Source organism: Mytilus californianus, unplaced genomic scaffold, assembly GCF_021869535.1.
Source record: "Mytilus californianus isolate M0D057914Y unplaced genomic scaffold, xbMytCali1.0.p SCAF_26, whole genome shotgun sequence".
NCBI classification, from domain to species: Eukaryota; Metazoa; Mollusca; class Bivalvia; order Mytilida; family Mytilidae; genus Mytilus; species Mytilus californianus.
In genome coordinates this window covers 3,923,514-3,936,971 of record NW_026262675.1, presented here as the reverse complement: position 1 = coordinate 3,936,971, position 13,458 = coordinate 3,923,514, and the positions used below count along the sequence as shown (strand labels likewise).

Below are 13,458 nucleotides of genomic sequence, written 5' to 3'. Positions count from 1 at the left end.
TTAGATTATAATTGTTTTCTTGTGTTCTTTCTTACTTTTTATTTCTTTGACATAGGTAACTGTGGCTGCAATCTTTCATACCCTAAGTAAGATTGTTACCAGATCCACTTAAAGTATATTTCAAAAAATAGTCAAGTTTCAATCCACTGAGCAATTGTAAAGTGTTTACATACCTGCCAACTTTTCAAAATCTCCATGGGGGATTTTTAGAGCAAGATATCATAATGCTCCTCTTATATTGTCATAAGTGTTTTTAATCTACTACTTTATTGTTAAAATGACTATGTTTGTGCTTAAATATCCTTCCTACTCATTTGAATGCCTGTTTTGGGGTGTTTAGTTTGTATTAAAGGAATTTCAAAATTCAGGTCAACACCATTCATGGGGGAAATCCCCCATAAATCGTGAAGGTTGGCAGGTCTGTAGTTTATATGTTTAAAAGTTTAACACAATTATTTTGTAAAATTTTATTTGGTGACAGCACATGATTTATTTTTTATAACTCATTCAGAGCCTTGTATATATCCTTCGTGCATTTTTTAGCTCACCTGGCCCATGAGCTTTTCTCATTACTTGGCGTCCATCGTCATTGTCATCTGTTAACTTTTACAAAAATATTCTCCTCTGAAACTACTGGGCCAAATTTAACCAAACTTGACCACAATCATTATTCCGGAATTTAGTTTAAGAAATGTGTCCAATGACTCGCCTGCCAACCAAAACATGGCTGCCATGGCTAAAAATAGAACAAAGGGGTAAAATGCAAATTTTGTCTATTATTTTGAAAACTGTTATAAATAGAGAAGATCTGACAGGGGCAGAAATGTTTTTGAATGTTGAGCTCTACAAATTGTCCATATACGTCAAAACTGTCAGACGACTTAAATGACAAATTTTACCATTTTTTTTTCATTTTTGCCTATTATCTTGAAAACTATAATAGATAGAGAGAAACTTCAAACACATATATGATCAGCAAGACAGGTTCTACAAATAAGTCTTAACATGGTCAAAATCGTCAGTTGACTCCTTATTAGAGTTATTGCCTTTTGATGACAATTTTTACCAATATTTTGCATTTTTGCCTGATATCTTAAAATTCTAATAGATAGATAGAAACTGAAAGAAGCAAAAATGATCAGCAAGACAATATCTACAATTAAGACAAATGGAGGAAATCGTCTGATGACTCATTGTTAGAGTTATTGCCCTTTAATGATGATCTTTACCATTTTTTTTGCGTTTTGCCTTATATAATAGATAAATAGACACTTTCAATCACAAAAATTATCAGTAAGGCAAGATCTACTAATAAGTCAAATTTTGCCGATATAGTTAGTAGACTGACTCTTTATAGGAGTGATTGTCCTTAAATGAGGAATTTTTGTACCCTCTATTGTGTTTTAAGCAAAAACTAAAGAAGATAGAGAGAAACTACATGATCAGCAATACAAGATCAACAAAACAGAGATTTTTGTCATGCCAAGGTGAGCGATACAGGCTCTTTAGAGCCTCTAGTTATTTGCTGCCACACATTCACAACAGTCACAATGTAATTTTGCCATAACATTCTTTACAATTCTTACCTTTTTATGCAATCAACACTACGTATGTCTTTCATTTTGCACATAGTAATTTTCAATTTTTTTCGCTTATTCTTTCATTAAAACATAAATTTTATCAAACAATTGACACAAAGGATGTGAGAACTAACGCTAGAAGTCAGTGCAATAATTTGGATCTGTGACCTTTTTTTTTATTTGTATTCCATCATTGTTACATTGTTATTAGATTGGAAGAAATCGATAACATACCTTGTGTCAATAAAATTTCCAGGAGATATTTATGTTTAGGACAAAGTGTAAAAAAAGTGTTGCACAGCATTCACAGACATTTCATCAGAATATAAAATTTATGACCCATGCACATGTGACTTATTTGGCCAATTACAACCTATTGATATATTACCTTGGTGATTTGCACCCAAGTAATATAATTAATACAATGTATATAAAAAACATTATCCATTCCAGCAGCTGTGTATACCTTGTTATCTTACCTCCTATACATTTCTAGTGATATGATTAGTTAAAAGCAACCGCATGGAGACCGTGTATATTTCATATGGGGTTAGTAGGCGTGGTTTATTTCAATACACGGTTAGTAGTGGTGTTATAACCCTTTGTAAAAACAACACGGTGTTTAGGAAAAATCTGAAAGGTTTCAACAGATGAAGAAATTGATGATGAACGATTGAAATAAATTCATAAAACACATTAAAAGCTTACAAGTTGTTATTGTTGGCATTTGTTTTTGTATAGACAAATGGAAGTAGGTTCTTGATATTGAAGACTTGATCACTTTGCTAGGCCACTAGTCTAAATACCACATGTTAAGATAGTCGGTAAGATAAATTTGTTGCACAGTGTGCTAGTGACATAATACGATATATATGGGGTCAGTAAATTGCATATGGGGATTCGAACTTTGCCCTCACCCCATATGCAATTTACTGACCCCATATATAACGTATTAGGTCACTAGCACACTATGTAACTAATAATATGGGAAGATATACCCCAGTATTGAGTATTGGACTGAGAATTCTGAGTAAGGGAATCTGGGTTGGTATATTTCCTAAATTTCATAATAATTCATTTCTCTGCAGTCACTGAATGCGGGTTTGGTGCAGATATTGGTATGGAGAAGTTCTTCAATATAAAATGTCGATACTCCAATTTAATTCCAAATGCTGTGGTGCTAGTTGCTACTATCAGAGCACTGAAAATGCATGGAGGTGGACCTACTGTTACAGCAGGAGTACCTTTACCAAAGGAATATATAGAGGAGGTAATGTTGGGTTTTATAGATAGATATAATCAGTGTAAACTCTATGTGCAGTTGACAAAGGTTTTATATACAAAGGGTTCTTTTTACCATTAGATATTCTTAATGTTAATAGCAAGTCATTTTGGCCAAATAACCTTGTGTGATAATAGATAATTATTTTTTAGACTGTGTTTTTCATCAGAGAGCATCCATACGAATATTGACTGATATATATTTTATTGTGGTCTTTTTCAATGCTACAAATCATATATTTCAGAACTTAGATCTCCTGGAGAAAGGTTGTAGTAATTTGAGAAAACAAATAGAAAATGCCAACAAGTTTGGTGTCCCAGTTGTTGTAGCTGTGAATTCATTTGCGTAAGATATATGCTCAAGCAGTATTAGGTTTTGGGCGATTTCTTTGGGTAAAACAAGAAAGACACCAATCTGTTCATTTAAATATTGCATATGAAAACTCAAATGGATTTCTGAAACAAAGTTTGTAGTGTTAGCAATTTCTTAAAAAGAAATCATTATAAATATTTTTTTTGTTTTCCTTTGATTATATTGAAGGCTTCAAGGACTCAAAATATTATATGAAAATTGCAAAAACTCTTTTTTATTGAAGGCAGCAAGCAACTAATTGCTCTCTATTGATCAGTTTGAGCTGGATATTTTTTATTGGAAATTAAATTTAGATATATTAAATTTTCATTACAGAACATAATTTTAACTCATTCATGAGCTGTTTAAAATTCAAGCTGTGCAGTGAGAGAAAAATAACACATTTGGATCAAAATTATATCATGAAACAATTGGCTAAACACTTAGTAATATTTGTTTAAGACTGATTTATTTTCCATTTCAGTACAGATACACCTGCAGAGGTAGCCTTAGTTCAGAAGTTTTCAAGAGAAAATGGAGCTTTTGATGCTATTAAGTGTAGCCACTTTGCACATGGAGGTCTAGGAGCTGCAGAATTAGCAGAGGCTGTTAGTAAAGCTACTCAGCAACCTAGTGACTTTAAGTTCCTGTATAGTGTTGAGGTAAGGGTCATATAAATTCTATGTTAGTATGAATACAAAATTAGAATGTTCTGTGTGAAGAAAATTACACTACAGGGAGTCGGAAAGAAATATGTAAAATATTATTAGGGACCCTCATGGAGGATGTGGAAGTCCTATAGTTTTGGCTTTGTATGTCTGTCCATCAACAATGTTATTTGTTTCTGTGTCTCACTCAAAAATGTGCAAGCAGCTCCCTAGCTGACACGCCTCCGAAAAATTTGACTCCATGTGCCCTTTTGCGTTATCTGGATCGAGATCTGGTCGTGGAATTGGGTTTTTTGCTGATCGAATGGTGACAACCACAATGAAGCATTGACTAAAGTTGGTTGCATGTTATTTCATGAAGACAATTTTTATCACTTCGGCGAGACTCGAGAGTGTACATTGTACATCAAATCATTCTAACTTTCGGCAAAATAAGTTTGTTACTTCATTATATAAGAACTTGATGAAAGTTGCCTGAAGTAAATTTGTAATCCATTTATTGCATTAAAAACGTCATATTCCTTTCCAAGTTGCGTGCCAAACATCGTTTATTTTTGTAAATTTTCTTTGTCTGCCATTGAAATATTTGTATGAACTACAGATCGGAGTCGGGATTCATCGGAAACGGACCAGCTTGAACAAAATCCTGATTCGTAGGATAATGATTACGGACTCATGAATGGCAAAGCTGACAGAAGAATATTGATCCCAAAAAGAAAAATGAAATTATGTATTCCACACGCATTAACATACTTTTGGTTAGATCTACTTGATTTATGTATATGCATAGTTTCAAATTTATTTATTATAGTTGCTCAACTCTGGGACTATTGTACTAATATCATTATATTATGTCCCAGCTTAACCTTGTTAAATTTATATATCTTTTTAATGAGAAACACTGAATTTCATAAACATGACAACAGAGTAGTTTTTTTTTTTTTTTGAATTTTAATTGATATAACATCTTTCTTTTCCTTTTTAGCTCACCTGGCCCAAAGGGCCAAGTGAGCTTTTCTCATCACTTGGTGTCACTCGGCGTTACCTTTTTACATTTTGAACTTCTTCTAGAGAACCACTGAATGGAATGAAACCAAACATGGCATGAATGTTCCTTATGAGGTGCTGACCAAGTGTTGTTACTTTGTAGCGGATCCATCATCCAAGATGGCCGCCAGCGGGGGACTTAGTTTAACATAGGACCCTATGGGAAATACATACAAATGTTTTCTTTTAGAGAACCACTGAATGGAATGAAACCAAACATGGCATGAATGTTTCTTATGAGGTGCTGACGGAGTGTTGTTACTTTGAAGCCGATCCATAATCCAAGATGGCCGCCAGCGGGGGACTTAGTTTAACATGGGACCCTATGGGAAATACATACAAATGTCTTCTTTTAGAGAACCACTGAATGGAATGAAACCAAACATGGCATGAATGTTCCTCATGAGGTGCTGACCAAGTGTTGTTACTATGAAGCTGATCCATAATCCAAGATGGCCGCCAGCAGGGGACTTAGTTTAACATTGGACCCTATGGGAAATACATACAAATGTCTTCTTTTAGAGAACCACTGAATGGAATGAAACCAAACATGGCATGAATGTTTCTTATGAGGTGCTGACCAAGTGTTGTTACTTTGAAGCCGATCCATAATCCAAGATGGCCGCCAGCGGGGGACTTAGTTTAACATGGGACCCTATGGGAAATACATACAAACGTCTTCTTTTAGAGAACCACTGAATGGAATGAAACCAAACATGGCAAGAATGTTCCTTATGAGGTGCTGACCAAGTGTTGTTACTTTGAAGCCGATCCATAATCCAAGATGGCTGCCTGCAGGGGACTTAGTTTAACATAGGACCCTATGAGAAATACGTACAAATGTTTTCTTTTAGAGAACCACTGAATGGAATGAAACCAAACATGGCAAGAATGTTCCTTATGAGGTGCTGACCAAGTGTTGTTACTTTGAAGCCGATCCATAATCCAAGATGGCTGCCTGCAGGGGACTTAGTTTAACATAGGACCCTATGAGAAATACGTACAAATGTTTTCTTTTAGAGAACCATTGAATGGAATGAAACCAAACATGGCATGCATGTTCCTTTTGAGGTGCTGACCAAGTGTTGTTACTTTGAAGCTGATCCTTCATCCATGATGGCTGCCAGATGGGGACAATGTTTAACAAAGGACCCTATGGACAATACATACAAATGTCTTCTTTTAGAGAACCACATACTGAATGGATTGAAACCAAACATGGCATGAATGTTCCTTATGAGGTGCTGACTAAGTTTTGTTACTTTGAAGCTGATCCTTCATCCATGATGGCCGCCAATGGGGGGACTTCCTTTAACATAAGATCCTATGGGAAATACATACAAATGCTTCTTCTAGAGGTGCACTGAATGGAATGAAACCAAAACATGGCATAAATGTTTCTTATGAGGTGCTGATTAAGTGTTGCTACTTTGTTGCCGATTTACTGTTCAAGATGGCCACCAGGATTTTTTTATTAAATTACAGGGCCAATATTAAACCAAATTTGGCCTCACTCATTATTAGGGTACCTGTTATGATTTTAATCTATTTTTACATGATTTCCAAAACCAAAGTAGAATCAGGTGAGCGACACAGGCTCTTGAGAGCCTCTAGTTTTATTATACTCCCGTTTACTCAACTTATTATGGTGTACCATTGTCCGTCCGTCTGTTGTCAACACTTCTGACAATAACTAAAAAGCGCTTTCACCAATTTTCATGAAACTTTGGTGAATAGTTTATATCTATTGACGTAAAATCCCTTTCGATTATTAATAATTTCTGATTTTATGTTTTGGGAGATTTTCCACTTTTCTGACTATCACTCAAAAATGCTAAGAGCAATTTTCATGAAACATTGGTGAATTGTTTATATATATTGACTTAAGTTCTCTTTGATTTTTAATAATTTCTGATTTTATGTTTTGGAGTATCAGGACATTATCCATAAAAAAGGGGGGATTATCCAGTTTTCGAACTTTAACTCAAAAACGCTTTGATTAGTTTTCATGAAACATTGGTGACTTGTTTATATCTATTGAAATAAGCTCCCTTTTGTTTTTTTTAAATTTCTGATATATCATAGCATAGTTATAGAACTTTATTTGCTGAAAACTGTCCATTTTTCACACTTTGGATGGTTATAGAAGTTTATTCGTTCAAAAATTGAGGCCACAATTTTAGTTAAACTTGAGGTAGCCTGTTTTGTGTTAATGGGTACTACTGTGTGTGCATGTCATTTTTTTTAGGGGGGGAGGGTCTATTTGAGCAGTGCTCACAGTATTTCTAGTTGATCATATACATTCATTTTAAGCATAAAGACAAGCTTAAAGGGCAACTGGCGTATCATGCGCTCATTTACAGCTCTTTATTAATCTCTGTTAAAGTAAAACACTGCTACCACTTTCTGGTTTAGTGACAGTGATTTTTTTAAAGGAAGGAAAGTTTAGGGTGTGATTAATTGTATTTTTAATCCTTAATCATAATTGTATCATTGGTTACTTTTTAGCTCATCCCGGCCCGAAGGGCCCCATGTGAGCTTATGCCATCACTTGGCGTCCGTCGTCTGTCGTCATAAACTATTTAAAAAATCTTCTCCTCTGAAACTACTGGGCCAAATACCTTCAAACTTTAACTAAATGTTCCTTAGGGTATCTAGTTTATAAATTGTATCTGAAGTTTTGATCCATCGACAAACATGGCCGCCATGGCTAAAAATAGAACATAGGGGTCAAATGCAGTTTTTATACGACCGCAAAAAAATTTTGTGGTCGTATATTGGTATGACGTTGGCGTCGTCGTTGTCGTCGTCCGGCGTCGTCGTCCGAAGACACATTGGTTTTCGCACTCTAACTTTAGTTTAAGTGAATGGATCTTTTTGAAATTTGACCATAAGGTTAAATACCACAAAAGGAAGGTTGGGATTGATTTTGGGGGTTATGGTACCAACAGTTAAGGAATTAGGGGCCAAAAAGGGGCCAAAAATAAGCATTTTCTAGTTTCCAGACAATAACTGTGGAACGGTGTATGGATCTCTCTGAAATTATACTACAAGTTTCCATACCACAAAGGGATGGTTAGGATTTGCTTTGGGGGGTTATGGCTCAAACCATTTAGGAATTAGGGGCAAAAAAGGGGAAAAACAAGGTTGTCCTGGTTAATGGACAAATACTTTAATACAAAACATAATTTAAAGCAGTGTAAGGGAGATAAATCAAATACATCATTGAAATTATCTCCCTTACACTGCTTTTAAATTATGTATAAAGTAATGGTTAATGAACAATAAAGATAATTTAAAACAGTGTAAGGGAGGTAATCCAAATACAACGTTTTGGTTACTTCCCTTACACTGCTTTTAAATTATGTTTAAAGAAATGCATATTTATAAAGGAAGACCAGTAAAAATATCTGCAAATGTTTACACAAATGTATTACTCAAAAATCCATATGAACGATTTGACACTATATTTTTAATTCTATTATAAAATAGATTAAGTTAGCACTATGGTAAATTTACCGTAGAAAGGCTTGTATAGTCCGCGGTTTTATTCTCCAAAATTGGACCTTCCAGACGGGGTGTGGACTATAGAGTACAATAAGCAAGAAATAAGAGAAAAATTTCAATTTCGCGGTCGAGGTGGTTTGTTTACGTTCCGCCATCTTTGTTATTTCTATTGTAGAGGGCGCTCTTATCATTTTTCAAACTAATAATTTTAACTCATCCATATTAATAAGTTATTTCTATTCAATATCAAATTAATACTGATAAATATAAAAACTAAACCTTTCATTATAAATTTCTCGTTTCTTTTCAATGCATTGGTTGAAATAAACTGGTATCTGCTCGATTGAAACGATACAAACATAGTGAAAAAGACAACCGTAAACCAGCTTAGAATTTGTAAACTACAAAACGAAATCGGTTATTGTTCGTTCCGTTTTGGTATTTCATACTGACTAATATGGTTTGTATTAGCTTAAGACCCTTCAAACATTAATGTGATAGATATATTAAAGACTGTTTTACAAAAGGATGGAACTGTTTTACTTTCAAAGTCGTATTATAGTGATATCTGTTATGTACGGATTTCGACTCTCACCGGTTAATTTCTTCTTTTACACGTGCTTTTTAAACTTCCTGTTTAAACATACACAAGTTTCTAAATTGTTTTTTAAGTGAATTAAACTTATTTTAACAATCATGAAGCGTTCTAGAATCATTAACAAGCAGTTTCAGCTTCTGTTTGATGATGGAAAACAGGTTTTTCCAAGAAAATACCGCAAACGACCGCACAGGATTTGAAATTACCGGAGTTTCATTAGACCTTTTCTAACAGTTACAAAAAGTTTTTTTACCTAAAATTTCGTGGGGAGAAGGGGGTGCGGACTATGTACCACTGCGAACTATACAAGCCTTTCTACGGTAAATGGGTAATTATGGTTGCCAACTCCATTGGAAATTTGAATTGAGATTATGACCATACCTTGAGGGAAAGAATTTTTTAAGGAAAAAAAGGGGGGGGGGGGTAAAAAGAAATTGTGGGGGGTCAATTTTTTCTCATTTCAGATTTCGGAAATTAAAAAGAATTATTCTTCAAATATTTTTTTTTTTTCAAATTTCAAATATTGAAAAATTTCAAGAAGTAATCTTTAATTGCACAGTATGGCGCATTAGATTTGTAAAATCTTTGATCACATTTATTTATTTGTTATGCCGAATCTAACAGTGTATTTAGATTTTTAATTTTGGGTCCAGTTTTCAAATTGGTCTACATTGAGGTCCAAAGGGTCCAAAATTAAACTTTGTTTGATTTTAGCAAAAATTGAATATATGAGGTTCTTTGATATGCTGAATCTAAACATGTATTTAGATTTTTGATTTTTGGCCCAGTTTTCAAGTTGGTCCAAATTGGGGTCCAAAATTAAACTTTGTTTGATTTCAACAAAAATTGAATATATGGGGTTCTTTGATATGCTGAATCTAACCATGTATTTAGATTTTTTATTTGTGGACCCCGTTATCAAATTGGTTCATATTGAGGTCAAAAGGGTCCATAATTAAACTTTGTTTGATTTCATCTAAAATTGAATTATTGGGGTTCTTTGATATTCCAAATCTAACCGTGTATTTAGATTTTTAATTTTGGGTCCTGTTTTTTAAATTGGTCTACATTAAGGTCCAAAGGGTCCAAAATTAAACTTAGTTTGATTTTAACAAAAATTGAATTCTTGGGGTTCTTTGATATGCTGAATCTAAACATGTGTTTAGATTTTTGATTATGGGCCCAGTTTTCAAGTTTGTCCAAGATAGGGTCCAGTATTTAAACTTTGTTTGATTTCAACAAAAATTGAATATATGGGGTTCTTTGATATGCTGAATCTAAACATGTATTTAGATATTTGATTATGGGCCCAGTTTTCAAGTTGGTCCAAATTGGGGTCCAAAATTAACTTTATTTGATTTCAACAAAAATTGAATATATGAGGTTCTTTGATTTGCTGAATCTAACCATGTATTTAGATTTTTTATTTGTGGGCCCCGCTATCAAATTGGTTCATATTGAGGTCAAAAGGGTCCAAAATTAAACTTTGTTTGATTTCATCAAAAATTGAATTATTGGGGTTCTTTGATATGCCAAATCTAACCGTGTTTTTAGATTTTTAATTTGGGTCCCGTTTTTTAAATTGGTCTTCATTGAGGTTTAAAGGGTCCAAAATTAAACTTAGTTTGATTTTAGCAAAAATTGAATTCTTGGGGTTCTTTGATATGCTGAATCTAAACATGTGTTTAGATTTTTGATTATGGGCCCAGTTTTTCAAGTTTGTCCAAGTTGGGGCCCAAAATTAAACATTTTTGGATTTCAACAAAAATTGAATATATGGGGTTCTTTGATATGCTGAATCTAACCATGAATTTAGATTTTTTATTTGTGGGCCCCGCTATCAAATTGGTTCATATTGAGGTCAAAAGGGTCCAAAATTAAACTTTGTTTGATTTTATCAAAAATTGAATTATTGGGGTTCTTTGATATTCCAAATCTAACCGTGTATTTAGATTTTTAATTTTAAGTCCCGTTTTTTAAATTGGTCAGTACATTAAAGTCCAAAGGGTCCAAAATTAAACTTAGTTTGATTTTAGCAAAAATTGAATTCTTGGGGTTCTTTGATATGCTGAATCTAAACATGTGTTTAGATTTTTGATTATGGGCCCAGTTTTCAAGTTTGTCCAAGTTGGGGTCCAAAATTAAACTTTGTTTGATTTTAACAAAAATTGAATATATGGGGTTCTTTGATATGCTGAATCTAACCATGTATTTTGATTTTGGACATTGGACCATAATAGGTAAATTAAAAAAATTCAAGTTCTTAGACTACATTCTTTCTGTGTCAGAAACCTATGCTGTGTCAAATATTTAATAACAATCCAAATTCAGAGCTGTATCAAGCTTGAATGTTGTGTCCATACTTGCCCCAACTGTTCAGGGTTCGACCTCTGCGGTCGTATCAAGCTGCGCCCCAGCGAAGCATTTTATTGGCTTATATCTCAAAAACTAAAGCTTTCAATTGGTCAAGATCTATCAGCTCTGAAATTTTCAGACGAATCGAACAACCCATTGTTGGGTTGCTGCTACCGAATTGGTAGTTTTAACAAAATTTTGCAGTTTTTATACGACCGCAAAAAAATTTTTGTGGTCGTATATTGGTATGACGTTGGCGTCGTCGTCGTCGTCGTCGTCGTCGTCCGGCGTCGTCTGGCGTCGTCCGAAGACACATTGGTTTTCGCACTCTAACTTTAGTTTAAGTGAATGGATCTTTATGAAATTTTACCACAAGGTTCAATACCACAAAAGGAAGGTTGGGATTGATTTTGGGGGTTATGGTAATAACAGTAAAGGAATTAGGGGCCAAAAAGGGGCCAAAAATAAGCATTTTTGTAACTTCCAGACATAACTTGTGTGTTAGTGTATGGATCTCTCTGACATTGTACCACAAGGTTCCATATCACTAAAGGAATGCTGGGATTGATTTTGGGGGTAATTGCCTCCAAATTTTAGGAATTAGGGGCCAAAAAAGGGGCAAAAAACAAGCATTTTTCTAGTTTCATGACAATAACTTGTGTGTAAGTGTATGGATCTTTCTGAAATTGTACTACAAGGTTCCATATCACAAAGGGAAAGCTGGGTTTGAGTTTGGGGGTAATTGCCCTAAACGTTTAGGAATTTGGGGCCAAAAAGGGGCCAAAAAACACATTTTTTTCTAGTTTCCAGACAATAACTTTTGTTCAAGTGTATGGATCTCTCTGAAATTGTACTGCAAGGCACCATACCACAAAGGGAAGGCTGGGATTGAGTTTGGGGGTGATGAATCATAATGGGGGTTCAAAAAATTTTGGGGGGGGATTTATTTTTTTTTCCTTTTTTTTCTTTTTTTCCTTTTTTGTTTCTTTTAAAATTTTCCATTTTAAGTTGGTTATTTCTGATTTATATTTAAAATCAAATAATAATGATATGGTAGGAGATACACACCAAACAGGATGTGTAAATTATTATATAATAAGTATTGTGCAATAGCAAGAAATTTTCAATTGCACAGTATTGCACAATAGCAAGAAATCTTCAATTGCACAGTATTGCGCAATAGCAAGAAATCTTCAATTGCACAGTATTGCGCAATAGCAAGAAATATCCAATAGCACAATATTGCGCAATAGCAAGAAATTGTCAATTGTACAGTATTGCGCAATAGCAAGAAATATTTAATAGCACAGGATTGTGCAAAGAAGATACTTCCTATAAATTGCTTATTTCTTGACCAATTTCAATGGGGTTTTATTCTTGATTTCATGGGGTTCTTTAATATGCTGAATCTAACCGTGTATTTAGTTTTTGGATTTTGGGCCCCGTTTTTAAATTGGTCCACATTGAGGTCCAAAGGGTCCAAAATTAAACTTTGTTTGATTTCATCAAAAATTGAATTATTGGGGTTCTTTGATATGCCGAATCTAACTGTGTATTTAGATTCTTAAATTTTGGTTCCGTTTTCAAATTGGTCTACATTAAGGTCCAAAGGGCCCAAAATTAAACTTAGTTTGATTTTAACAAAAATTGAATTCTTAGGGTTCTTTGATATGCTGAATCTAAACATTTATTTAGATTTTTGATTATGGGCCCAGTTTTCAAGTTGGTCCAAATCGGGGTCCAAAATTAAACTTTGTTTGATTTCAACAAAAATTGAATATATGGGGTTCTTTGATATGCTAAATCTAACCATGTATTTAGATTTTTGATTTTTGGGCCCCGTTATCAACTTTGTCCACATTGAGGTCAAAAGGGTCCAAAATTAAACTTTGTTTGATTTCATCAAAAATTGAATTATTGGGGTTCTTTGATATGCCGAATCTAACCGTGTATTTAGATTCTTAATTTTTGGTTCCGTTTTCAAATTGGTCTACATTAAGGTCCAAAGGGTCCAAAATTAAACTTAGTTTGATTTTAACAAAAATTGAATTCTTCGGGTTCTTTGATATG

The 13,458-nt window shown here is 34.0% G+C and overlaps 1 protein-coding gene across 2 annotated transcripts in view; it reads left to right on the top strand.

Annotated features, from left to right (window-relative positions):
• The window catches only part of LOC127732714 (C-1-tetrahydrofolate synthase, cytoplasmic-like), a 61,743-nt gene that overhangs the window by 40,440 nt on the left and 7,845 nt on the right, over positions 1-13,458 (top strand). For both annotated transcript variants that reach the window (XM_052241896.1, XM_052241897.1), the window contains 3 exons: positions 2,669-2,850; positions 3,107-3,207; positions 3,698-3,875. In XM_052241896.1, coding sequence (XP_052097856.1) covers positions 2,669-2,850; positions 3,107-3,207; positions 3,698-3,875 — 461 coding nt within the window. The remainder of the gene's footprint in view (positions 1-2,668; positions 2,851-3,106; positions 3,208-3,697; positions 3,876-13,458) is intronic.